Genomic DNA, 26605 nt, shown 5'->3' on the forward strand with positions numbered 1-26605 from the left:
GTTAATTAAGGGCCGCCTGCTTTCCGTTTGCTCCCTCTACGTCAGGGGTTCCCCAACCTTGGCAACTTTAAGACTTCTGGACTTCAACTCCCAGAATTCCTCAGCCTCGCCATGCTGCAGTTCGGGATACCATGCTGGCTGGCTGTGGAATTCTGGGAGTTGAAGTCTTGCGAAAGTTGGAAATCTCTGCACTACGTTGTACAGTAGCTTCTTCTTTTTTTGGGGGGGGTAAAACTTCAGGAGGAGGAGGGATTATATGACGGCTTCGCCGTTTCCCGGATGTTGCCCATGGTCAGGGGTAGGCAACCTCGGCTCTTTTATGACTCATGGACTTCAACTCCCAGAATTCCTGAGCCAGCTATGCTGGCTCAGGAATTCTGGGAGTTGAAGTCCATGAGTCATAAAAGAGCCGAGGTTGCCTACCCCTGCCCATGGTGATGACGGTTAGCTGGGGAGGCGTCGTACTTGATTGAGGAGGGAACGTCACGGAAGATGGACTGGAAGCAGGCACTGAAAAGCCGGCTGGCCGTCAGCAGCGACCGTGAGTGAGGAGGGAATTTTAGCCCGGTGGCGCCTGGCTGGGGAGGGTCTCTTAAACGAGGGAGGGGCTGGCTGAGAGTCGGGACGGCCCGCCTGCGCTCCTCTAGCTTTGCCTCGATGCAACGCGCTGCCCGCCCTCTCTCGGAATACGAGGGCGAAGAGAAATGCTTTTGTAGCTTTGGCGCGGTTTTTAGGCTCTTGTTATTTCACAATAAATGAAATTTAATACTTTCTATTGAAAATAAGATTTAGTTTACTTCATTGGCCTCTCTGTCAGTCCTAGTAATCATTCAGCGAGAAAGGACAATCTAGATAGGAAGCCTAACAAAGCACATCGCGCTAAGTTGTCACCTGTGCTGGGTTTGTATAATGCAATGAGCTGCAAATTGCTGATCAAGATTTAGTTTAGCTTATGGGGAACAGACCAGTGATTCATGGAGAGAGAGCAATATACACTAGAGATGTCAACATCCAGGGTACCCTGGAAGATATTCCCTTTTCAGAAGAACCTCTCTAGTACTAGAAGACAAAGAGGATTAGGGGACTGAAGGCTAAAAATATGAAGAACAGTTGCAAGAATTGGGTATGTCTAGTACAGGGGTTGCTCTTTAGAAGGCCAGATCCTGAAGCTAAAACTCAAATACTTTGGCCACCTAATGAGAAGGAAGGACTCACTGGAGAAGAGCCTAATGCTGGGAAAGATTGAGGGCAATAGAAGAAGAGGTGGCTGGATGGAGTTACTGAAGCAGTAGGCGTGAGCTTAAATGGACTCCAGAAGATGGTAGAGAACAGGAAGGCCTGGAGGAACGTTGTCCATAGGGTCGCGATGGGTCGGACACGACTTCGCAACTAACAACAACAACAACAGTACAGGGGTAGGCAACCTCGGCTCTTTTATGACTCATGGACTTCAACTCCCAGAATTCCTGAGCCAGCTATGCTGGCTCAGGAATTCTGGGAGTTGAAGTCCATGAGTCATAAAAGAGCCGAGGTTGCCTACCCCTGGTCTAGTAGTTTAATGAAGAGAAGGATGAGGGGTGACAGTGTTCCAATATCTCAGGAGTTGCCACAAAGAAGAGGGAGTCAAGCTCTTCTCCAAAGCACTTGAAGGCAAGACAAGAAGCAATGGATGGAAACTAATCAAAGAGAGAAGCAACCTAAGGAGAAATTTCTTGACAGTTAGAACAATTAGCCAGTGGAACAACCTGCCTCCAGAAGTTGTGAATGCTCCAACACTGGAAGTTTTTAAGAAGAAACTGGACAACCATTTGTCTGAAATGGTATAGGGTTTCCTGCCTGAGCAAGGTGTTGGACTAGAAGACCTCCAAGGTCCCATCCAACTCTGTTATTCTGTTAAATTCAGTCATTACTAAGTTAGAAGGCAGAGGAACTATTGGCCTACCCACTGAGATAACAGCAAGCAGCAGAAAAATAATCTGTCAAGGTTCTATTGCAAGCCATGCCAACAAATCTGGAGAACCACACAGTGACCAACCAAATAGAGGTCAATCTACAATCCAATATTGAAAAGAGAAGGCTTAATAGAGTGTGCAGACTATGGTACAATTTCATATGCTAGCAGAAGACTGTTTAGGATCATTTAATGCAGAACCCTAAATGGAAAAAGATAAGCCAGATGTTCGAACTGGCCTTAGAAAAGACTGAGGAACATAGGGCATTATTGCTGATGTACGCTGGATAATTGAGAAGGCCAATGAATACCAAAAAGACTTTGTGTGCTTCATTGATTATAGAAAGACCCTTGATTGTGATGACCACATCAAGCTCAGAAAAATAAGAATTCCAGAACATCTCATTATCTTCATGAGAAACGTATATACTGGTCAGGCAGCCATAATACGGACAGAACATAGTGAGACAGACTGGCTCCAAGTTGACAAAGGACTGCAACAAGGTTTCAACCTCTCTCCTTATTTATTCAGTTTATATATTGAATATATATTAAAGGAAGTTGGATTGGAACATGATGTGATTTTAAAATTGAAAAAAGAAACATAAATTACCTCTACTATGTTGATGACATGATCCTGATAGCTGAAAATGCAAAAGATCTATAAGCTAAAATAATAAAACTAAGGAGCAAAGGGAAAAATGGGAGTAAAATTAAATATAAGGAAGGCCAAATTAGTTACAAAAAGTACAACAAGCAGCCTTACAATTGAGAGTGAAGATATTCAAGTGGTAGATAGCTTCTTGTCTTTTAGGATCAACCAACGGCAGCAAAGCAACACGTCCTTGACTTATGACTGGTCGAAGTTCTACAGATGCCCCCCCAAAGAAAAGTTATAGCCACATTTTGAAATTATGGCTACTGCAATCATTCACTTTTATGACCACATGATACTGCAGCACCATCCCATCTCTCAACCCACCAGATTCCCCTAGGCCAGGGGTAGGCAACCTTGGCTCTTTTATGACTCATGGACTTCAACTCCCAGAATTCCTGAGTCAGGAATTTTGGGAGTTGAAGTCCATGAGTCATAAAAGAGCCGAGGTTGCCTACCCCTGTCCTAGGCCTTAAGCCTGCTTCTACCCTCCCCCCTGGGTCTCATATGCTCTTAGCACGAAAAGATTTTATGGACATTTCTTTGAACATAGAGAAAGATGTTTCCAATCAGTACATAGGATTGAAATCAAAATTACTTTTCATACAGAAATTTGTTTTACAAAGTAGGCTATATAAATGAAAGGTAATATACTCTTGTTTTGTGTTATGTAGCTAAAAAGAGCGACCAAGAATTGAAGGATGAAGAGATGGAGTTGTTTACAAAATACTACCTGGAATGGAAAGGAGGAAGAAAAAGTACCAGTACCTCTTATGTGAACATCCCACGATTTTATTACAGGGTAGGTCTTCAGTGTTGCTCTATCTAAGGTCTTTAAAATGCACACAACTTTTATAGTAAAATAGTTTAACAAAAAGAATATGCAACCAAGTATATAATTAAAATCATACAAAAACTAGAGTACTATTTCAGTTGGTCTCAGGTTTCTAAAGCTTCAGGTCTTTAAAAGCTGCAGGAATAAGTTGGTTGTTTTGATACAAATAGTCAAACTATATCAGAGAAAAATTTCAGCTTCTTCAAAAGTAAGATACTAGAACAATATTTTTAGATAAAACTTTTTAAAACTGATTTCTATAGATACAGAATCATCTACAATGCTAGACACAATTGGTTTGTTTTTTTACTAGGAAGAGAATTATTTCAGTTATGATGACTGGGATTCTATGTTCACAAAAATAATACGTTACTTCTATGGCTAAGTTGTATCATGTCTAGTAAAACTGTAATGGTCTTGCACATAAAGGTTTGTGATATTTTATTGTATAAATTCAAGGGTCCAATTCAAGGTGTTGGTTATTACTGATAAAGCCCTTTATGACAAGGGACCAGGGTATCTGAACAGCCATCTCATCCCGAAGGGACTAGCTCACTCCACTCATTCCAGTGGAAACTACTTTGCATCCCATCTGCCAAAGAATTTTTAGCTGCTGGGGTCCAGGAGAAGAGCCTTTTTTGCTGTGGCCTCTGCCCTCTGGAATACCCTCCCATTAAAAGGGAGGGTATTCCGGAATAATTTGAAAACTTAGCTGGGACCTGCTACATTGGGGGTGGTTGAATGGATAGAGAAAATCCCCACCTCCAGACCACCCAACATCTTGGTTTTTAGCTTTCCTTTTTAATTTCTCTAATTTTAATTGTCTTGTAGAACTTTTTTCACTTTTTTATCATATTGTAAGCCACCCAGAATCACTGTAAGTAGGTAAATAAATAAAGTATATTGACACTTTCAACTTTCATCATCTAATATGAGGCAGTACTACTATTCAGTGAAACCTCATTTTAATGAACTCATTAACAGAATCCCACTCCAAAGGTTATCCACAAGCACAAGCAATGAAGTTGATTGTGAACCCTGAACTGAACCCTGACTTCCAAGGGTCCAGATAGTTTGCTCTTTTGCAGTTGCAGGGCCTAAAAAGCACAAGTTGGAGATCAGTGTAACTATTAATGTAGTTGGATCAAGGGAATGCTGCTTGTGCAGAGGTCGCAGCTAGATTTTTAAGCGGTAATGGACCATTCCATTCAGGTGTTGATTCCTGCTTGAATCTTGTTATTTCATGAGAGGCCTTAACTAGCCATGGGTGTTACGGATACAACTAGGAGGTGGTGGAGCTGACGCTAAAGAAGACACTCGGGATCAAAATGATCATAGTTCATTTCACAGGACAAAGCCCTAGTCCTCTCTATTGGTATTCTCCAGTTAGAGTCCAATTCCATTCAAATAATTTATTCACCAAATTATTTATCAGAGGCTAGAGTGGTAACCATGGAATGCCTGTTTGATCAAATAAGAAGGAATGAAGACCACGAACATGACATTTGTGCTCTTTTGTGAATTGTTGTTGTTATCGCGACCTTATGGACAATGTTCCTCCAGGCCTTCCTGTCCTCTACCATCTTCTGGAGTCCATTTAAGCTCACGCCTACTGCTTCAGTGACTCCATCCAGCCACCACATTCTCTGTCGTCCCCTTCTTCTATTGCCCTCAATCTTTCCCAGCATTAGGCTCTTCTCCAGTGAGTCCTTCCTTCTCATTAGGTGGCCAAAGTATTTGAGTTTTAGCTTCAGGATCTGGCCTTCTAAAGAGCAGTCAGGGTTGATCTCCTCTAGGACTGTCCGGTTTGATCGCCTTGCAGTCCAAGGGACTCGCAGGAGTCTTCTCCAACACCATAGTTCAAAGGCCTCAATTCTTTGGCGCTCAGCCTTTCTTTTGGTCCAGCTTTCACTGCCATACATTGCAACTGGGAAGACCATAGCCTTGACTATACGCACGTTTGTTGACAGGGTGATGTCTCTGCTTTTTAGTGTGCTGTCTAGATTTGTCATGGCTTTCCTCCTGAGGAGCAAGCGTCTTTTAATTTCTTGGCTACAGTCCCCATCTGCAGTGATCTTGGAGCCCAGGAAAATAAAATCTGTCACTACCTCCATTTCTTCCCCATCTATTTGCCAGGAATTGAGAGGGCCGGATGCCATGATCTTGGTTTTCTTAATGTTAAGTTTCAACCCAACTTTTGCACTCTCCTTCTTCACCCGCAACAAGAGGCTCTTTAGTTCTTCTTCACTTTCTGCCATTAGAGTGGTATCATCTGCATATCTTAGGTTGTTGATATTTCTTCCGGCAATCTTAATTCCAACTTTTGATTCATCTAGCCCTGCCTTTCTCATGATGTGCTCTGCATATAAGTTAAATAGGCAGGGCGACAGTATATAGCCTTGCCGGACTCCTTTCCCAATCTTGAACCAATCAGTGGTTCCGTGTCCAGTTCTCACTGTTGCTTCTTGACCCGCATATAGGTTTCTCCTTTTGTGAATAGCAATGTTTTAATTTAAGAACAGCTTCATAAAGGAGTTGCACACGGCAAATTGAAGCATTTGTCTAAAAAACTAAGTTGCTAGAAAAATGGCAATTGCAGCAGAGGAGAACTTAAGTGTAATGAACACAAAGAACGGATGCTAACCTTGTTTATTTGTGTTATAAGTTTAGATTTCTTAGGTATACTTTCATGGAAGTGATAATATCTAACTTCCTGTTTATTTTCTTTTTCTCTACAGTAAAAAAAAACCTTGACTATAAGGAGAGACTTACTGGATTATAGAAACACATTGGGGCAACAGATGCATTTGTTCTTAATTAGTAACAATGGATAATGAGACAGAGGCAAAAGACAGCCAAAGGTGAAAAAGGAAGGAAAGAAGGAAGGAAGGAAAAATTCACTGTATTTCAACAATTCTTGTAGCACAAATAACATTTATGTAAACAAGTTTCAAAATATACTTGTGCTACAAATTACAATTCTTTTCTTTTTTTAGCTGCCGGCAGAAGATGAAATATTGTTACAAAAATTAAGAGAAGAATCTAGAGCAGTCTTTTTGCAGAGAAAAAGTAGAGAATTGCTAGATAATGAAGAATTGCAGGTATGAAAATTTAGTTTAATTTAATTTCAGATCAATATTTTGGAAACTTTACTGCCCACTAAGTGATATTTCCCTTGTCATTTTTAAATTTCCTTTTTAAGAATTTGTGGTTTCTCTTGGATGAACATCAGACACCGCCTATGATGGGGGATGAAGCAATGATTAACTATGAAAACTTCTTGAAAGTTGGTGAAAAAGCTGGATCCAAGTGCAAGTAAGACCTTTATTTTGAGACACTTACAGGAGCCTGATTTGCCTAGTGTTTTAGTTATGTCTAGGTCAATATTCAGATCTGAGATTTGATGGAGTAAATGTCTTTGGCAGAACTCTAGCTAAAAGGTGAGGAATTCTGAGGGAGATAAAGTGTAGTTTTATGTCTAATAGTAGATGTACAGAGTAGATTCTGGCAGGTCATTGGGACATAAATGAATCTGAAAAAATTCCTGCATGTTTGTTAATTCAAAGAAAGCATGTAATAGTATAAATGTGTAATTAATGTTTTGGGTGGTTATAAAAATTATCTGTTGAATGTCATAAAGTTGTTTTATGATGAAAGGAAAGCATGCATTAAAATATATGAGATATAATAAATGGTTTGGTTGAGCATTTTGGATTTCCTTATATATTAATGGACAAATGTCCCCATTGTCATTTAAGTGAGAATTGTGGTTCATTAAGCAAGGCTCTCCCTATAAGTTCCTGCCAGCTTCCAACAACCATCAGTCAGAAAGGTGGTAGGAAGTTGAAAATCTCAGGTGACTCACAATCGAGCTAACAGGCAGATAAGTGGCGGCTACTGGGTGAGAGTGGGAACAGGAGGATCCACAGGTGGCCAAGAAGACACAACACAAGCATGTGGGGCTTCAGATAGCTGCTAACAGATGAGCAAGAGTGGGAGAGGGTGCATGAGAGGCTGGGGAGACACTGTGAACTCAGCCATGCTCAGGGAGCATGTGTGAGGATGCACAAGTAGTAGAGAGACACAATGTGAACCCAGAAAAACTCAGGGAGGGGTACATGAGTGGTGGGCAGTGCGAGCTCAACAAGACTGGGGAGCCTTGTGGCACAGTAGTTAGAATGCAATAATAAAGGCTAACTCTGTCCACACTCTGGAGTTTGATCCTGACAGGCTCAGGGTTGGCTCAGTCTTCTGTCCTTTAGAGGTCAGTAAAATGAGGACCAAGATTGTTGGGGGCAATATGCCGATTTTCTAAACTGCTCAGAGAATGCCGTGAAGCATTATGGTGTAGTATATAAATCTAAGTGTTATTGCTATTGCTAAGATTTGGGGACAGTGCGCTTTGCCCAGGTGGGTGAGACTCAAGCAAGGTTGCAAAATGCGATCATGTGACTGAGGGACACTATAATCATCACAAATGCAAGGCAGTTGCCAAGTATGCAGATTGTGATCATGTGATCACAGAGGTAATGGGACAGTCAGAACTTGAGGAGTGGTCATAACAACTACTCATTTACAATTGTCATAATTTGAATGGTTGCTAAATATAAGGGCTACTTGTAATTAACAGTGAATATTTGATAGATTGATCTATTTAGGATAGATTAATAAACAGGAAAACAGGATGAACAAGTTCAAGTTATACATAAATTGTGGGAAAAAGTGTATTAAGTACAGATATGAAGAAGTTAAGTGGATTGATAAATTTTCTCAAGTTGCATCAGAATATCAGAAATATATTTAGAATACAAATTTCTATTGTGTTGTTTATTCCATTCATTATATAACTGAGATTCAATCTACAAAGACAAATCTTCAAAATTTCAGTACTAAATTTATGTTTCACAGGCAATTCTTCACAGCTAAAATTTTTGCTAAATTACTTCATAATGATCCCTATGGAAGAATATCTATCATGCAGTTTTTCAATTATGTAATGAGAAAAGGTGAGTCCTTTTGATCCATTGTAACAATATCTATAATAATGCAGATTATATTATTAGATTCCATATAGTAGGTTTGGGACTGCACTCTGTTTTAAACTGCATTGAGAACCATTTTCTTAAAAGTGGGCATGAGCTGGATAAGTAGACCAAAATGAGTGATAATTAATCAGTCTTGTCCGTGTTTTTCTGTTTTAATCATAATTTAATATGTGATAATATTAAATTTATCATAATTATTAATCACATCATCTTGATATACTTCATTATTATCACTGCTAACTCAATACGGTTATTCATTCACTACTACGTGCTATTACGCTAGCGTAATAGCAAATTATAATGACTTATTCACATTTTCACTATTTTTATTTTTTCTAATCCAATGAAATATTGGAAAAATATGGAGAAGATTATGATGATAGTGATGATGATGATGATGACAGAAGTCAGCAAAAGAAAAAAAAAGCAGGGTACCTGCTCTGGAAAGAGCGAAGGACCAGCCCGCCGCACCTCGGCCCAGCCCAGCCCAGCTCAGGCCGACCAGGCACTGATCTACAACCTGGTTGTGTTCATCAAAGCCAGAATGTGCTCAGCGTTAAATCCACGAGGTAGCCCTGTCCCGCCCCCTGGGTGCATGCACATGTGGAGTCCGGCGTGCCTGCTAGCTGTCTTGTCCCGCAGGCTGACTTCACCCAGGACACCGGCACTGGCCGTCTCCTGTGTGCACTCCTGGGGGGGCGGGGCAGAGGTGGCAAGGCAGCTTCTTGCTGGTTCCAGTGGATCTTAGGCTGAGCTAAGATCTGGCTTTGATGGACACAACCACGTTGTAGATCAGTGCCACCTCTCCACCAGCACCTCCAGCCTTGCAGCTACGAGGCATCCCTTTCAACGGGACTGCCCTCACCTGCCCACATGGTATAGGAATGGCTGGCAACAGCATATTAGTGCTGGCAGTCTCTCTCCCTCTCATCACCCCTTCCTGAGCGCGGGGGAAGGAAAGAGATGAGAAGGCGAAGGAAGGAACGGAGGGAGGGTGGGAATGAGGGAGAAAGGAAGGGAGGGTGGGAGAAAGGAACAGAGGAAGGAACAGGGAAAAAGAAACGGAGGGTGAGAGGAAGGGAGGGAGGAAGAGAGAGTGGGAGGAGATAGAAAAAGGGAGGGAGGAAAGAAGGAACAGGGAGGAAGGAATGGAGGGCGGGAGGGAAGAAGGAAGGAACAGGAAGGAAGGGAGGGAGGAATGGAGGGTGGGAGGGAGGAAGGAAGGAATGGAGGGAGGGTGGGAGGAACCATGTCCCAGCACGCGTCCTGGTCCCATCCTCCTCCGCCGGAGACCCTCAGATCTGCCCCAGTCCTGCCCAGGCACCCCTGAAGCGAGTGATGTCGAACTGGCCACGCCCTCCAAGTAGCCATGCCCACCCCAGCCACACACACCCAGTAGGCAACGCCCCCCCATCCACCCCCCCCCGAGGGCAACCACAATGCTGATGTGGCCCTCAGTGAAATTGAGTTTGACAGCCCTGTTCTAAGCCCTCTCCTCTTTCCTGTTTATGTGACCTAGGACAGAGCATATGGCCATATGCAGTCCCCTTTTGCTTCTGGTAGAATATACATGCAAACATATTCAGAACCAACAAGAGGTGGGCAGAAACCCACTAACAAATAAAATAGAGCTGTGGTTTCTTTTCTCTTGCCAGAAAATGTTTGTGTGCCAGTGAGTTTCACGCATCGAATAATTAAATCTGCTTCTTTTAGTTATTTTATGCTTTTTTTTCCTCCTACCTAATGGTTAGAATGATCAGCCAATGGTTGTAGCTGAGGGAGATGGACAGTTCATAAATTTGAAAAATAAATAAACAAATAAATAAAGCCAGAATGCCTGAATCACAACACTGGCTTTGTAACAGTTAATTGTGAGCTTAGTGGGTTAAAAAAAATTCAGGTGTAGGGCAGACATAGAGAAACAAAAGCCAAAAATATTATTTTATTGTACAGAAGATGCCTCTTATGACTACTAAAAATGAAAAGGTTGGAAGGTATTCTAAATCCTTGCATGCTTTTTTCAATCTTGCCTCATACATCTTCCAGTAATGAGAATAATACTTCATGTAGGACTAATTTTCTGTTTACAGATTGAGTTAAATTATGGTTGGTTAAACTTTGGTTTGTTGTATAGATCATAATAATGGGTTCACATGTAGCATAATTATATATTATATAACAAAATGCAAATATAATCTGTGAACCAGTCTTTTGAATAACTTGAATAAGGGAAATCAGGATGGTCATCAGTTAAGCAAAACAGAAATCATAATGGATCTAAAGAGATTTGTAAATTGGCTTTCGGTTTGCGCACACGGCGCTTTTTGATGCACAGGAAGAGCTCTCTCTCTGCCATCCGATCCTTCTTCATTGGAGGACCCTGAAAAGGGTCGAATGTTGCCCTGGAGGGGCGAACACCACAAGGAGGCCTCCTGTGATCGTGGAAGGGTGGCAGCCCTCTGCTTGAATCCGGAGCAGCTCCTTTTGGCCCGAAGAAGTGACCGGCCATCAATATGGCTGATCATTAAGCCGTTCCCTGCCGAAAGCCGAAAGCACTACCTAGCACAACAAAGCAATCTGGAGGACCTGGGTGAGACCTTACCTTTCTTATCCCCCTAACTGCCTGCCTGTGGGACTTTTCTGAAAATTTTCTCCCCCTTTTTTTGAAACAATGGCATTTGTACACTTGGGGAATAACATTTTAAGCCTTAAAGCATGGAGGGGAAAAAATCATCTGATTAAGCAAAGAAATTAAGCAATCTTATTTCTACTCATTAAAAAGCTCCTATTTTTGTGGGGATCTATTAACCTATTTTCTGTTCAAGAGGCGAATTAAGAAAAAAGAATGGACTAATTATACAAAAGCTTTATATTAATCTGGAAAAAAAGTACTTTACAACTTATTTTATATGCTATTGATGACATCTTGTGGCTAAACGTGGAATTGCAAGTAAACCTTTTGCTTATTGTGAGAACTGACTGAATAACAAAGCTGTCCTTGATACTATCTTCAAAGATGTGGGAACACCTGGCACTGAAAACAACTTTTAAGAGCATTGGAGGTGGAAAATTACTGACGTCTATTAAAATAGCCTTCATGGAAGACTTAGCTGTAAACACTAACAAAATGGATGACTATATCCCACCATTTAACTACAAATTGATATTGGACACAATCTTGGCTATAACTGAGCAAATTAAAGCCAAAATGATGAACTGACAATTCAAAAACAAATAGAAGAAGTGGAAATTAACATCAAAATAGGAGATTTCAAAGAGCAACAAGCGCAGCCTACAGAGAACCTTGAACTCCAAACTCCAGCTTCAACTACAAAACTTACAACTCAAAAAACAACACCCGAAGAAAGCAACATTAAGAGTGAAGATATCAAAGGCCTTCAAATACAGTATGTTGAGGATTCAGCTAATCAAACAATAACAACATTAGCTACTACTTTCTACCTAAACCAGATGGAAATAGAAGAAGAAAAAGATCAGACTGAATTAATAGCAATTATATTACATCAAACATCAAAAACTGAGCTATTAAAGCAATATTTCAATGATTATAAAGGGGACACCAGCTTGGCAAAACTGTCATTTGGATGGTCTCCTTGGATTCAAATAAGAGGTGGAGGAAGAAAGGGAGACACATTTAAAAATTCAAAGGTACTAAGATGGAAGTCTGATTGGCACAAAAGGAAGGCGAGAGATTTAAAAATTTAGACTTATCTCTTTTGGGATTTGCAAGGACAGATCTTAAAAAACCTCTTTTGATGGACTAAGGGGAATCTTTATATATATATATATATATATATATATATATATATATATATATATATATATATATATATATATATATATATATATATATATATATATATATATATATATACACAGTAAGCTGATTTTACATCTAGGTTTTAGATCTTTAAAGGAAAACAAAATTAAGCTTTTAGAATAAAATTTTGAACTATACTATAGAATTTAGAATCTTATAACAAAAGATAGTATTTTAATAATTGTTGAACGGTTAAGACAAAAAGTATTTTTCTAATGATTGGTGATTTGTTAAGATGAAAAGTAGACTTTACTGGTAAATCATAATAATGTTTTGTAATGAACAATGTAAGTTTTGTAGACAAGAGAATTATTCTTTATTGAAATAGGGAATTGTGGGTTACCCAAAAATTAAGCTTTTTTCTGTATATTATAGGCTACTTTAGAGTATTTTATTGCAATTAGGTAAAACTTAAAAACAGGATTTTGATATGTATTAGTGAAATTATATTGAAAATTTTGTTAATTGACTAGGTCACAACTAGAAATGTATTAACATGATTACTTTGACTATTTTGACTATGTGAAAACTAAGGGTATCAGAGAGGGAATCTTTATTGATGCAACCTGAACTATTTACAATTTGTTATTTGTTACTTTTGACTACCCAACCACCATATTGCTTCACAAATACATGTATATGTAAATATTAAAAAACCAATAAAGATTTGTAAATTTAAATTTAAGAATGCCAATTATATTCAGCTCTCTGCAACTATATAATAATAATAAGCCTTTATTGTCAAAGTACAACATGTGTACATTGAGATTAGCTGAGCCTCCCCCCCGTGCTCTCTCCCCCCAACACACAGTGACAACAAACCCTCCATCCTACCACACCACAGCAGCACCATATACGTATACATGTAGTATTTGAATTTGTAGAATTTGCTTTAACAGATTTTTAAATTTTTATTTGTAATTAATTTAAATAGGAATATCCAGTTTGCCTTTGTTGGAATACTTGTGAATATCAGTATCTTTCTAATGTTCTTTCAATTTGTTACTATGCCTTATTTTACTTGTCTGGAAATTTATTGGGTATTTTTTAATCTGCTTCACAGTATGGCTGTACCAGACAAGAATAGGCCTCAGTTTATATGATGTAGCTGGACAAGGTTACCTCAGAGAATCAGTAAGTGAAGAATAATAATTGATATGTTTATCTAATGTAACTGAAATTATTTCTGTTGTCTTTATCTTCATTCAAAAAGAGCAGTTGAAGGGAACATATTTAATAATCAGCTGTTTATATATAATCAGAAAGATTTCAAGCAAGCCACCAGGAGTACTGTAATTGTGACAGTACAAATTTGATTAATAAATTAAATCATATTTTAATATAATTATTTATGGGAGAGTATTGTTCACATAACATTAATTAATTATGGACTGATATTTGTAATAAGTAACCCCTCTGCATTTCTAAGAAATCTTGACTGTAGAGTTAACTTAGCTTTTTTTGAACTAAAGAGGATAACACTGTGATACAACTCTCACAAATGGAGTCCTATATTGCCAGATATTTTTGACAATTACAAGTAATCCTCGACTTACAACCACAATTGAATCCAAAATTTCTGTTGCTAAGCAACACAGTTAAGTAAGTCTTGCCCCATTTTATGACCTTTCTAACTGCAGTTGTTCATTGAATCGCTGCAGTTGTTAAATCAGTAATATGGTTGTTAAATGAACCTGGCTTCCCCATTGAGTTTGCTTGTCAGAAAGTCACAAAAGGTGATCACATGACCCTGGGACACTGCAACCATCATAAACACGAGCCAGTTGCCAAGTGTCTGACTCTTGATCACATGACCATGGGGATGCTGCAATGGTTGTAATTATAAAAAAGCTCATAAGTCACTTTTTTCAGTGCCATTGTAACTTTGAATGGTCTGCTAAGTGAATGGTTGTAAGTCGAGGACAACCTACACACTTCCCCATTAATTGTGCATGCATCAGAGAACAGATACATTATGTGACTTGCGGGGTTAATAGAGGACCATATAGAGTTGTTGCCAGTTCTTCTATAGAGAAAAATACTATGAAAGCACCTAGAGAAAAAAAAAAGATGCTCAGTCTGTTTCTACTACAAACTATAGGAAAAATGTTAAAAGTTTCAGCTTTAATCATAATGACATCTGTGGTATAAGTATACATTTTCTTGTTTAATTTTCTAGGATTTAGAAAATTATATATTGGAACTCATTCCCACATTGCCACAGTTGGATGGTTTAGAAAAATCCTTTTACTCATTTTATGTATGCACTGCTGTCAGAAAATTCTTCTTCTTTTTAGATCCTCTCAGAACTGGTAGGTTTAAATTATTCCTCTTTTTAAAATTTGAATCCAGTAATGTAATCCAAACTATACAAATACATACCTGTTTTGAATATATTATGGTTTATATGATCCAGTTTCCCTTCTTTTCTATCAAAGAAATGATTAAAAGATTGTTGCTAAGATTATTTTTCCAGTGATTAATTTTAAATATAACTAATGATGCTAGGTTGAAATTATCTTGCTTCCGTAAATCATAATTATTGAAACTATGAAGATTAACTCAGTTTCTCCAGATTAAGGCATTATGCAAAACGATAGTAAAAATTGGAAAATAGGCTTCCAATTTTTCTTGGATGTATTAATGTATTCTTAATGAGATGAAGGCTTGCTCATAAATCTGGAAACCTGTGTCATAGAAAAATTCATAGAAAAAAAGATTTGGTACTAATTTAGTTTTTGACTGAAACCTTCAGCCAGGAAGGGATTTCTTTTAATTAGTCTTGTAAGTTTTTTGTCTGATACATTTTATAACAATATAATAGCTAAATCATCATTGTCAGTTGGTTGAATTTATGCAGAGCACAGTGATCACAATCATGTTTTTCATATGTTAAAGCTGTCATTGACAGATGAAAATTTTCTTGTTCACATTTTTATATTACCTTTGAGATGGCAAATTATAAATTGATGATGATGCTTGTGGAAAATAGCTGAACTGTTGTAGCTTTACATGAATTTGATATGACACCCAAGCCCTCAGTTTTACCATTTGCTATCACAATAGTAGCTGCTTCACTTAAGAATGAGCTCTGCATGCAGATAGGGCTTTCTTTCTTATTGAAGTAAATGAAGTAGTAGTTATTTGCATGGGAATTGACTGGTTCAGGTTACACTGGCATAAACAGCATTTATAACAAGCAATGGAATAAACTGTATATTCCAGACAGTTCCTTTGCCTGTGATACCTTCCTGAAGTAGTTCTGACTGTGTGGATAATTGTAATAAATGAGATTGTAATTGCTGTGTTAATCCTTCAAGTAGGTCTCGTTAGCATCTTTGTCTTGATTTCAGCAGCAATTCTGACTTTTCCAAATATAACCATAGGTGTTCCCCATTCTGTTCTACACCTTTAGAAATTTATTTTATTTTTATTTATTTTAATCCCATTTATATCCCGCCCTTCTCCGAAGACTCAGGGCGGCTTACAATTTAAGCACAAACCAATGTGCTTAGCAATAGCCTTCATTCTATGTATATGCCTGCTTATTGGGGCTTTCCCCCCCCCCAAGCAGCATTATTACAAAGTCAGCTTATTGCCCCCAACAATCTGGGTCCTCATTTAAATAAGGAAGCTGCGTCAAAATTGAATAGACATTTACTATCCCCTCCTCCAGAAATCTAGTGGTGAATGGAATTATTTCCCCCCTGCTTAATGTAGTACAGGAATATTGGAGAATACTTTGTTTAAAAGGAAGCAGACATTTTTTAAAAAATAAACTAAATAAATTTCACCAATATTAGGGGATCTTAATAATAACAGCAACACAATCTATTTAAATGACATAAACATTTTTTCTTTCTTGTTAAAAATAAATATTTTGATAAAAATAATACCTACAAATATACTTTCACAGTGTTTTAATGAATCTGAAATGTTAATAATTTTATTAATTTATAACATTAATTTTAAAACCATTCTTATTTTTTACAACCTGAACTGATAGGTCAAAATGTTGATTTATTTCTTTTGAATTCATTTCAGTATTGTTTGGCTGTTACCTTTCTTAAACCTAAAAATATCACAGTCATTAACTAGTGAAAGTATTATTTTTTCTTTTCCAGGGAAGATAAAGATACAGGATATTTTAGCCTGCAGCTTCCTAGATGACTTACTAGAGGTAGATATTTTTAAGATACTCTTTTGACTTTTGACTTGTTCTTTACATTTGTTGATAGCTAACGTAATATTTCCTTATCTATTCAGTTACGTGATGAAGAACTTTCTAAGGAAAGTCAAGAAACAAATTGGTTTTCTGCTCCTTCTGCTTTGAGAGTTTATGGTACGTTGCATGTGTAAATAGTTTTGAACTACATTTTCTGCATGAACTTTCCATTTACATGGCACAAAGAGGACCTCATAAATTACTATATTTACATCAGAATTAATGAAAGTCATTCCAGCAAAACCTGGTTAAGGGGGAAAATAGACAATTCCATCCATTTCCCAGAAGTGCTGATTTTTACTATCTTTGTACTTTGCTCAGCCTTCTGCTACCACTATTTATCTTTGGGGATGATCCCGAACCTGGATTTTTCCCCCCTTGCCATACAGTTTATATATATCCTCTGCCATTGTTTAAATAGTGCATCCATTGTCAAAACAAAAATAACAGTTTAAGTAGAACATATATTTTAACTACAGAAATTCTCTCCAACAATAACAGTTGTACTTTTTCCTGTCTTAACATATCTTTTTAAAGTTCATTCCATGTCTTAATATAATTATTTTGAAATACTGTTCATATTTGTCATAGTGTTATCCAAATATTTTACCTTTTTTCAATATTAAAACCTGTTTTATTCATCAATTGTTTGTTCTTATATTTTCATATTTTTGTTAACATCTTTTTCTTCTGCTTATTAATCTTAGAACCTGCTAATGCATTAAACTCTAATATAACCATTGATAATTCAAATTTTTTTAAAGAACCACCCAAAAACAATATCAAATTATCAGCAAAAGCCCTTAACCTATACGTCTCTTTTTTATTTTTACATTCACATTCCCTCAATTTTGATTTGTTTGTTTGTTTGTTTGTTTTAATTTTTCAGCCCCAAATGTGTTTTCTTTCCTCTTACATAAAATTTGGATAGAATTTTCTAATATCCATGTCCAAGATTGTATTGAAATGCTGCTGCAGAATTTGCCCCCTTGTCTCCTTTCTAAAAATGCACTAAAACATCTCTTGGAACATTTCTTGTTATAGTAAATCTAGAATTTATTTTATAAATAATTACCAATTTCTGCCTATGTCTGAGCCAAGTTTTAATAATCCTTTTTCTAATATCTTCATAGACATGTATTATAGCTTAAGTCTCAAACAAAAAATTTCCTCTCTCAATTCTAAAAAGCCAGATTACCTAATTTTATTTTCAACTCTTTAGAACTTCATTCTTACTGTCTAAAATTTCCACTTTATTGATGATTTGTTCTACCTCTAGAATCTATATACAATTTTACATCTTTTATACTTCTTGTTTCATCTTCTCTTTCATCTTTACCAGTCTTTCATCCATTTTTTTCAAAAGCTTATTTCCCATTTGTTCAGATAATCTTGCATAACTATTTTCTCTGGAGGCTGCCATAACAATCTACTCCTACCCTCTCTTGCTGTTTTTCTTGTAATTGCCATTATGTTATTATAATCCAAAAGTGAGAATACTTCAAACAAGCAAAAGAAAAAGGCATGTTTCTCTCTTATTCCCGTTTCTCTGTAACTTCAAGCTGCAACGGTCCATATTTATTTATTTATTTATTTATTTATTTATTTATTTATTTATTTATTTATTTATTTATTGTATTTATATACCGCCCTATTCCCGAAGGATTCAGGGTGGTTCACAGGGCAATTAAAACAATACAAAAAAGAATAAAATAGAATTAAATTAGTAAAGCCCACAATTCCTAATAACAATAAAAATTAAAATTTTAAAATTAATTTCATATAATTTAATTAAATACTTTAAAATTTAAAATCCCTCAGTCCAGGCCAGACAATTCGAACAACCAGGTTTTTAAGTCCCGGCGAAAAGAGCAAAGGTCGGGGGCAGTCCGAAGCTCCATCGGCAGTTCGTTCCAAAGGGCGGGCGCACTCACAGAGAACGCCCTCCCCCTGGGAATCACCCGCCGGCAATCTCTAACCGGCAGAATTGCTCCTACCGCTTTTGTTTTATTACATGGGTTTCTAATATTCATAACTGATCTTTATAAACTTCTCAAGACAGAAATTTCTTTTCTGTGCATGTGATGAAAATTAGGGTTTTTTTACTCTAGAAATCTAAAATGATATGGCATATATGTTTATACCATGGAACTTGAATAAATGCAGCTTGCTTATTACACATCTTTCCTCTTTATCTTTTAAGTGTAAAATGGTACAGAAAATGCATTTCTCCCTTTCATATTTCCCTTTTCCCATCCTCTGCAGGCCAATATTTAAATCTTGACAAAGATCACAATGGCATGCTTAGCAAAGAAGAATTGTCTCGATATGGAACAGGGACACTAACCAACATCTTTTTGGATCGGGTCTTCCAGGAGTGTCTGACCTACGATGGAGAAATGGTATTCCACACATAAGATAGCATTAGCAGACTGTGCTTCGTGAAACAATGTTTGTTCTTTTAATTGATCTGTAGTTTCTAAGATTGTAACATAAAATGCATATTAACTAAATAGAATGAAAGAAACATTCACATTTCACTGGCAGCTGAACGCCACACATGGTATTTTTCATAACTGACTTTGCATTCTTAATGGGAAGAAGAAATCTCATTGTGAAGGGAGCACAGTGAGTTCTTCATTATTTCTCTTTCTCTGCCAAAACCAGGAACAGTGAACAATTTATAATCCTGAAAGTAGCTGACATGAATATACAAGCATAATATCTAAAGTAGAATTATAGAATTTCCTTTTAATATATGCCGTACTTTTAATTTTCTAGATGGAGTTTTGGACTTTGATTCCTATTAACTCCAAGATCACATCTTATAGAGAATTATTGTGACATACAATAGGACATCTACATGCTTTTTAGGACTTTCTGCTAGAGAATTTATTCTAAGCTCATATGAGACTAGAATCTGGTAGAAAGCTGCAAAACCATTGCCATTAACGATAATTATTCTTAAATGCTAGTCAATTTTTTAAAATTGTCCTAACCTAATAACTGTTTAACTTTCATCAGTGGAATGACAAATAGCAATAGATTAATCTACTGCGTACACATTTGTTTCTTTAATTTGAATTCTGAGCAGCTCTCTTGTAGCATTGATAGAAATCTATGGGGATGTTGCTTAGCCAGTTAAAAAAGCATTTTCTGTTCACTTTTTTCCCCCTTCAGTGGCCATTTCTATTTCATGCTGACTTTCACTAAAAAGTAACTGCTCACCTACAAGGAAATAGTCACCAATTATGGTTTGCTTGCAAAATCAATTTAAAAAGAGGACTATAATAAACATGATTGCATCTGCTTTTAGGACTATAAGACGTACTTGGACTTTGTACTTGCATTAGAAAACAGAAAGGAACCTGCAGCTTTGCAGTATATTTTCAAATTGCTTGATATAGAGAACAAAGGATACCTGAATGTCTTTTCCCTTAATTATTTTTTTAGGGTAAGTCCCTTTTTGTGAAGGTAGGTCATTCTTTTGTACATGTGTTGTTGTAACCATTGTGCCTTTGCTTAGAAACCAGCTGGTGATTGCTTTAAAGTACCTCTATTTATTACAAGGCTTTTGTCAAAAATACACACATTTAAAATTTTACATTAAAAAATCAGTTATTTTCAGAGCATCATACATTATGGTACCATATTGCTGTGCTTATAATTAAAGATGAGTTTTTCTAAAGAATTAATAAGCCCAGCTTCTTTTAAGGAAAGACTTGCTAATAACCTCTAATGGTTAATAGGCTATTTTTTTTAGCTACTGCCATGATGGAAAAGCTTAAATTGCTGTCTAATTATATGATAACTTTTAGTGTAAATTTTAAAATACCCTTTTTATTTGTTTTGCTAACTTCACTGGGAAATAATTCAGATTAACAAAATTTACAGATGATGTTTACTAATCTCAGCAAAATTAAGTATTTCACAAGCTACACTGGTTAATATATCGACAGTTTCACAAAGATCTATCAGTATACAGTAAATATTAAGACTGGAAATACTATCTTAGCCTTCACAAGATCAATATAAATGTTAGTTGACTTAACCTTTTTTGTATTTTCAGCAAATGGAATATTCCTTTTTGAAATTGTGATAATGAATTCTTTTACTGTTAAAATCACATTAAGATATTACGGTAATACATTTTGTTAAGAGTCAAATAATTAAGCAGCCTTAATTATTATTTGTAGAACATATACCATCCCACCAATCCCCCCCCAGCATGTCACCTAAGATTGTTCCTCCAATTTGGTGGCTACCAAACAATATTACATTGTGAATTATCCAAGAATAGGCTAATTCAGTCAAAGGTTTTTACTGTCAAACCCCACCCCCCCCAACCTCTGGAACCTTTTCAAAGCCTTTACAATAAACGCTCTGCAGGTTTAAACTACATCAGGAAGTATGGTTTTTTTAGCAGCATGAAGCAGATTAATTCCTCTGTAATAACACTTTGGCCCTTCATCTTCCAATTATTTTTTTCTGCCAGCCTACACATAATAGTTAGGCTCAAATTTTGAGGCTAAAGGCTTATTTTAACAATGAGACATGCTGCTCTTAAGTTCTTTTTTAATGGGCTAAGAGTTGGGAATGATTGCAAATAGATTGAGCAGATGGTCTGTCTTTTTTCTCTTGGTAAAATCGATCGCATATTTTGTACTACAAGATCTGAATGTAACCCATGCTATTCCTGAAAGGAGTTGGATAAAGCTAACACAGGTCCACAGCTTTCCAAATAATTCATATTCGCCAGAATCAATATCATTAATATTACCAGTATATGCTTTGAATTCCAAGTTCACACTGTTGTGTCTCCACTTAAATCTCTTAGTAGTGGGACATCTAGGCCCCTTAAATATTATGAAGAGATAATTAATACTAGCTTTCCTGTATAGAATATTATAAAATGAAGAGGCAGTGGTAAGGCCCTTCCTCAAGAAACCTGCCTTGGATCCAGCTATTTTAAATAACTTTCGTCCTGTCTACAACCTTCGCTTCCTTGCGAAGTTTGTTGAGAGCGTGGTAGCACGGCAGCTCCCTTAGGTCCTGGAGGAAACTGAGTATCTGGATCCATACCAATCGGGTTTCAGGCCCGGGTACAGCACGGAGACGGCATTGGTCGCGCTGGTGGATGATCTCTGGCGGGCCCGAGATAGGGGTTATTCCTCTGTCCTGGTCCTATTAGATCTCTCAGCGGCTTTTGATACCATCGACCATGGTATCTTGCTGCGACGTCTTGAGGGGTTGGGAGTGGGAGGCACCGTTTTACGGTGGTTCTCCTCCTATCTCTCGGGCCGTTCGCAGATGGTGTTGGCAGGGGGGCAGAGGTCAGCCCCTAGGCCCCTTAATTGTGGGGTGCCTCAGGTGTCAGTACTCTCGCCCCTCCTGTTCAACATCTATATGAAGCCGCTGGGTGAGATCATCCGTGGTTTCGGGTTGAGGTATCATCAATATGCTGATGATACCCAGCTTTTCATCTCCACCCCGAACCAACCCAGTGATGCCCTCGAGGTGATGTCCCGTTGCCTGGAAGCGGTACGGATTTGGATGGGGAAGAACAGGCTCCGGCTCAACCCGGCCAAGACTGAGTGGCTTTACGTACCGGCATCTCGTTTAGTCCAAGAGGTTCCATCTTTGGTTATGGGAGGAGGTGTGCTACCTCCCATTGATAGGGCACGCAATTTAGGTGTCCTCCTGGATTCATGACTCAGTTTTGAAGATCATATTGGAGTTGTGGCCAGGGGGCATTTGCCCAGGTTCGCCTGGTGCACCAGTTGCGCCCCTATCTGGACCGAGATGCCCTACGTACGATCACTCACACACTCGTTACCTCCCGTATAGATTACTGCAATGCTCTCTACATGGGGCTGCCCTTGAAGACCACCCGGAGGCTCCAGTTGGTGCAGAATGCGGCCGCGCGGGTAGTGATGGGAGCATCCCAATACTCCCATATTACACCCCTCCTGCGTGAGCTGCATTGGTTACCGGTTGTCCTCCGGGTGAGATTTAAGGTGCTGGTACTTACCTTTAAAGCCCAACATGGCTTAGGCCCGGGATATTTGCAGGACCGTCTGCTGCCGGGAACGACTTCCCATCGCCCAGTACGCTCACACAGAGAGGGCCTCCTCAGGGTGCCGTCAGCTAGACAATGTCGGCTGGCGACCCCCAGGGGGAGGGCCTTCTCTGTGGGAGCACCAGCCCTGTGGAACCAACTCCCCCTTGAGCTCCGGATGGCCCCGGATCTCCGGTCCTTTCGCCGCGGCCTTAAAACTTTCCTTTTTCATCAGGCTGACCTGGACTGACGACAGGGTTTTTAAAAATGTTTTTAAATTTTGTTTAGTTTAACTTATTTATTGGAGCTGTTTATTTAATTTCTTTTAACTTTTGTATTGTTGTTTTTATTGTTGTTAGCCGCCCTGAGTCCTTCGGGAGATAGGGCGGCATATAAGTCCCATAAATAAATAAATAAATAAATAAATAAATAAATAAATAAATAAATAAATAATAACTACAGTACTTGCTACCTGTATATTTTTTCATCTTTGCAAAATTGCACAACTATGGCAATTCTAATTAAGCTTATTTCATTATATACATAATTTCATCTTTAAAAAATCCTCATTTTTAAAATGTTATTCATCTCCTTAATCTCTGACCCTGTAGGCTATTCAAGAACAAATGAAAATCCATGGACAAGATCCAGTTTCTTTTCAAGATGTGAAGGTTAGAATTCTGATCAAAATATATTCGTGCGCAATACTTAATGAACTTACTTTTGAAATACTTCTCTGATAGTCAGCAATATGGTTACATATACTGTATACTGGTATATGCATAGCTTATGTTACATAATGTTGATTTTATTGCATAAGGAGAAATATTTTTCTCAAGTGTTGCATTCTGGCTATATTTATTCAAATTACAGTATCTTAAAAATACGAAGTTATACTTACTATATAAGGTAATTATTTAAGTTTATTATAGTTTCCCACTCCCATAGAGTCTGGGCAGCTTACAAATACAAATGCAAAATGGTGAAAACTATTAACAAAATATAACCACGTAGGTAAAGGGACCTAGAGCGCACCAATTCTGCTATTACATACCAGGGAAGCAGAAATTATTGGAGATAGGTGGTTCCTCAGATATCCAGGCTCCCTGCCATAAAGGGCTTTGTAGGTAACAACTAACGCCTTGAATTGCACCGAGAAACCAAATGGCAATCAATGCAGTTCACAGAGCAGTGGTGACAATAGGCATACTGGGAGGTGCCCATTACTGCTTCAAATTTCACTTTGTAACATTTGTAGCTTCTGGATTGTCTTCAAGGGCAGCTTCATGTAGAATGCATTGCAATAATCCAGTTGTGGGGTGCAGAGTAGGTATTCACCTCCACAGAAAGGCTGATTTATTTTTATTGAGATTAGCTATCAGAATCTTGCAAGTCTAGTTCTGTCATACCTCTTATTCCTTCTTATACTTTTAATGAATCAAGGAGGCATCTACCTAAGAAGCTTCCAACTGTTATCTCAATGGTCTGCAGTTAAAAGAATTATTGATCCCTTGGCAACTTATTAATGGAGCTTATATATTTCCATCCAGGTCATCTTATTTATTGCATATTACTACACATTGTATTTGTGCTATGTAGTCTTCTATTGTTCAGAAGAACAAAAAGGTATAAGAAGAAAACATTTAGTTTGATCAAATAACTTGTTTTTTATAGGCTTATAAGCTTATACCATGAGATTCTTATAATAAAATAAATTTTATTTTTTTTCTAGGATGAAATCTTTGACATGGTAAAACCTAAGGATCCTTACAAGATTTCACTTCAAGATTTAATCAATAGTAGTCAAGGAGACACAGTTACCAGTATTTTAATTGATCTTAATGGCTTCTGGACTTACGAAAACAGAGAAGTTCTTGTGGCCAACGATAATGACAATACAGCAGATCTTCTTGATACGTGATTTAACAGAAATAGATTGTACTATTGGAGATATGCCCAACTGATACAGTGACTGGTGAGGCTGAACAGCAAATTCATTGCACATTTCATTGAAGTTTCCATTTAACTCCAGATGGACATCTTTTTTAAAAAAAAAAAGTGAAATGAACCTCGTTTTTAAAAAATGCTTACTAAGACCTGTTATTACCGTATTTTCCGGCGTATAAGATGACTTTTTAACCCATGAAAATCTTCTCAAAAGTTGGGGGGTCGTCTTATACGCCCAGTCGTCTTATACGCCGGAAAATAGTACATAAATCAATCGAGCATCCCCGTTCATGCAAAGCAACTTCAAGCCTCCTTAGTCCAGTACCCCCTCCAACATGACTCTCCCTTCCCACCCCCAAGAGCCTCTAAGCCCCTTCCCCTCCCCCTTGCAAACGCCAGACCCCGGGAGCGGCAGGAAGCCCCTCACCCAAGCAGCATCTGAGCATAAGCAGAGCGCACCCTGCTACCCGCTATCTCTCCCGGCAGTTGTCTTCTACAGCTGCAGGAGGACCCTGGGTAGAGGGGGCGGCATGTCGGGCCCGGCAGGCCCGACATTCAGCGGGGCCTCAAGACCACTCACCGGCGATCCGGCAGACGCCTGCATCCGGCCTCGCAACCAGCCGCAGAAGCCCACGCCCGGCTTTCCTTCCCCCCACCTGCACCCGGTTCCTGGGCCCCGGCCCCAGCTGCGGACCAGCTCGCCAGCGACCAGGCCGATGGACTCCCGCCCGCCAGACGCTGCACTTTGGGAGACGCTCCCCGGCGGGTCGGGGAGGGAGTGCCAGCCTGCCGCCAGGCCATTCCAGGAACTTCCGGGGACTTCCGGCGGGCCTGGCGCCCCTCTCGCCCGCAGACCATGCAGCGGCCCTCGCCAGCCGGCCTCGGCATGGCCGCCCCAAGCCCAGCTCTCCAGCGCGTCTTCCGAGCCCACCTGGCTGACTGCCTCCTGGGCGGGGCTTGGCTCCAGACGCGCGGCTGCTCTGTCTGCAAATGTGCTCTCAAATGGGTGGGTGGAAGGAAAAGCCCCTTTGGGCTTCAAAAGGGAGGCTTTGCACCATCTGCATCAGACGGGGCTGAATTGGGTTTGTGTCGGACACTTGGCAACTGGCATGTAAGTATTTTCCGGCGTATAAGACGAAAAATCTTGAAAATCTTCTCAAAAGTCGGGGGTCGTCTTATACGCCGAGTCATCTTATACGCCGGAAAATACGGTAAATGTTAAAAAGAGCTGTTGGTAAATTGATGTTTATTTAAATCATTTTTGAATCTATAGTAGCAATCCATACTGGATTTTTTGCAAATTATATCCTTTAGAAATTTTCTGGAATATTTCAGTTTTGTGCTGTTGAATTACGTTTGCTAAAACAAAATCTATTGTTTCTCTCTGTGTGTAATTACAAATGTGCAACCTAATTCTAGAAATTAACAAGTAAATAGTACCTGTCAGCTGGACCATATTGATGTAGTCAAACAACACCGTCATTTCCACAGAAGACTAATATATTAAGCAGCTATTTGTATAAGTCACTCTCCCCAATCAGTTGTCATCCAGAAGTGTTGAACTTAATTCTAGCAATATGGCTCTGCTATCTATTTAGATCCCATGTTAAAGAATGTTGGTATAAATAATACTTTAATTCCAAAAATGCAAACCATGGTAAGTTAAAATGCTTGGATAATGATCAAGTGTATTGTCATTTTGTCTGTATTGGGTGCAGTTTTTTAAATCAGGTCTTAAGCATATTATGTCCTGATTAAATTTTGGTTTACCCTAAGCTTTAAGGATGAGTGACAGAATAAATCTAAGACTGAGTAAAGTACTGTTGTAAAATGATGATGCATAAATAAGCTAGCAGAATAAGTATGGCATATTTTACAAACACACTGGAAGCATTGAGTGTCTAAATATGTAAGAGCAATAAATAGAATACATTTTTTAAAAAAGACACTGTCTTAATTGCTTGCAACTGATTAAATCTTGCTAAACTCAATGCAGATTAGATCTTGTTATCAGTCCCATGGAGGAAGAACATTATGGCAGTTTTTGC

At 38.4% G+C, this 26605-nt stretch overlaps 1 protein-coding gene across 2 annotated transcripts; it reads left to right on the forward strand.

Moving 5' to 3' along the window:
* The first annotated feature begins 452 nt into the window (after positions 1-452).
* PPP2R3C (protein phosphatase 2 regulatory subunit B''gamma) lies at positions 453-24935 on the forward strand. Of its 2 annotated transcripts, XM_081336308.1 has the most exons (14): positions 481-541; positions 2295-2455; positions 3281-3408; positions 6438-6542; positions 6644-6756; positions 8350-8447; positions 13391-13461; positions 14507-14639; positions 16452-16507; positions 16594-16669; positions 18818-18954; positions 19869-20006; positions 23222-23281; positions 24343-24935. In XM_081336308.1, the coding sequence occupies exons 2-14, from the start codon at positions 2365-2367 to the stop codon at positions 24529-24531; spliced, it is 1395 nt and encodes a 464-aa protein (XP_081192434.1). In that variant the 5' UTR covers positions 481-541; positions 2295-2364; the 3' UTR covers positions 24532-24935. The 2 variants fall into 2 exon arrangements, with proteins under 2 accessions (XP_081192435.1, XP_081192434.1); XM_081336309.1 differs by lacking the exon at positions 2295-2455 and having other exon boundaries at positions 453-541.
* The last annotated feature ends 1670 nt before the right edge of the window (positions 24936-26605 follow it).

The sequence above is a fragment of the Vipera berus genome (assembly GCF_964194415.1).
Source record: "Vipera berus genome assembly, chromosome: 1".
Lineage (NCBI taxonomy): Eukaryota > Metazoa > Chordata > Lepidosauria > Squamata > Viperidae > Vipera > Vipera berus.

What these genes read in the sequence shown, in the direction of transcription:
- PPP2R3C (XM_081336308.1), top strand. Translation starts at nt 2,365, where the DNA reads ATGAGAAACGTATATACTGGTCAGGCAGCCATAATACGGACAGAACAT. An exon ending in TCCCACGATTTTATTACAGG is followed by an intron (nt 3,409 to 6,437) that starts GTAGGTCTTCAG and finishes TTCTTTTTTTAG; the next exon opens with CTGCCGGCAGAAGATGAAAT. An exon ending in TTCTGCTTTGAGAGTTTATG is followed by an intron (nt 16,670 to 18,817) that starts GTACGTTGCATG and finishes CATCCTCTGCAG; the next exon opens with GCCAATATTTAAATCTTGAC.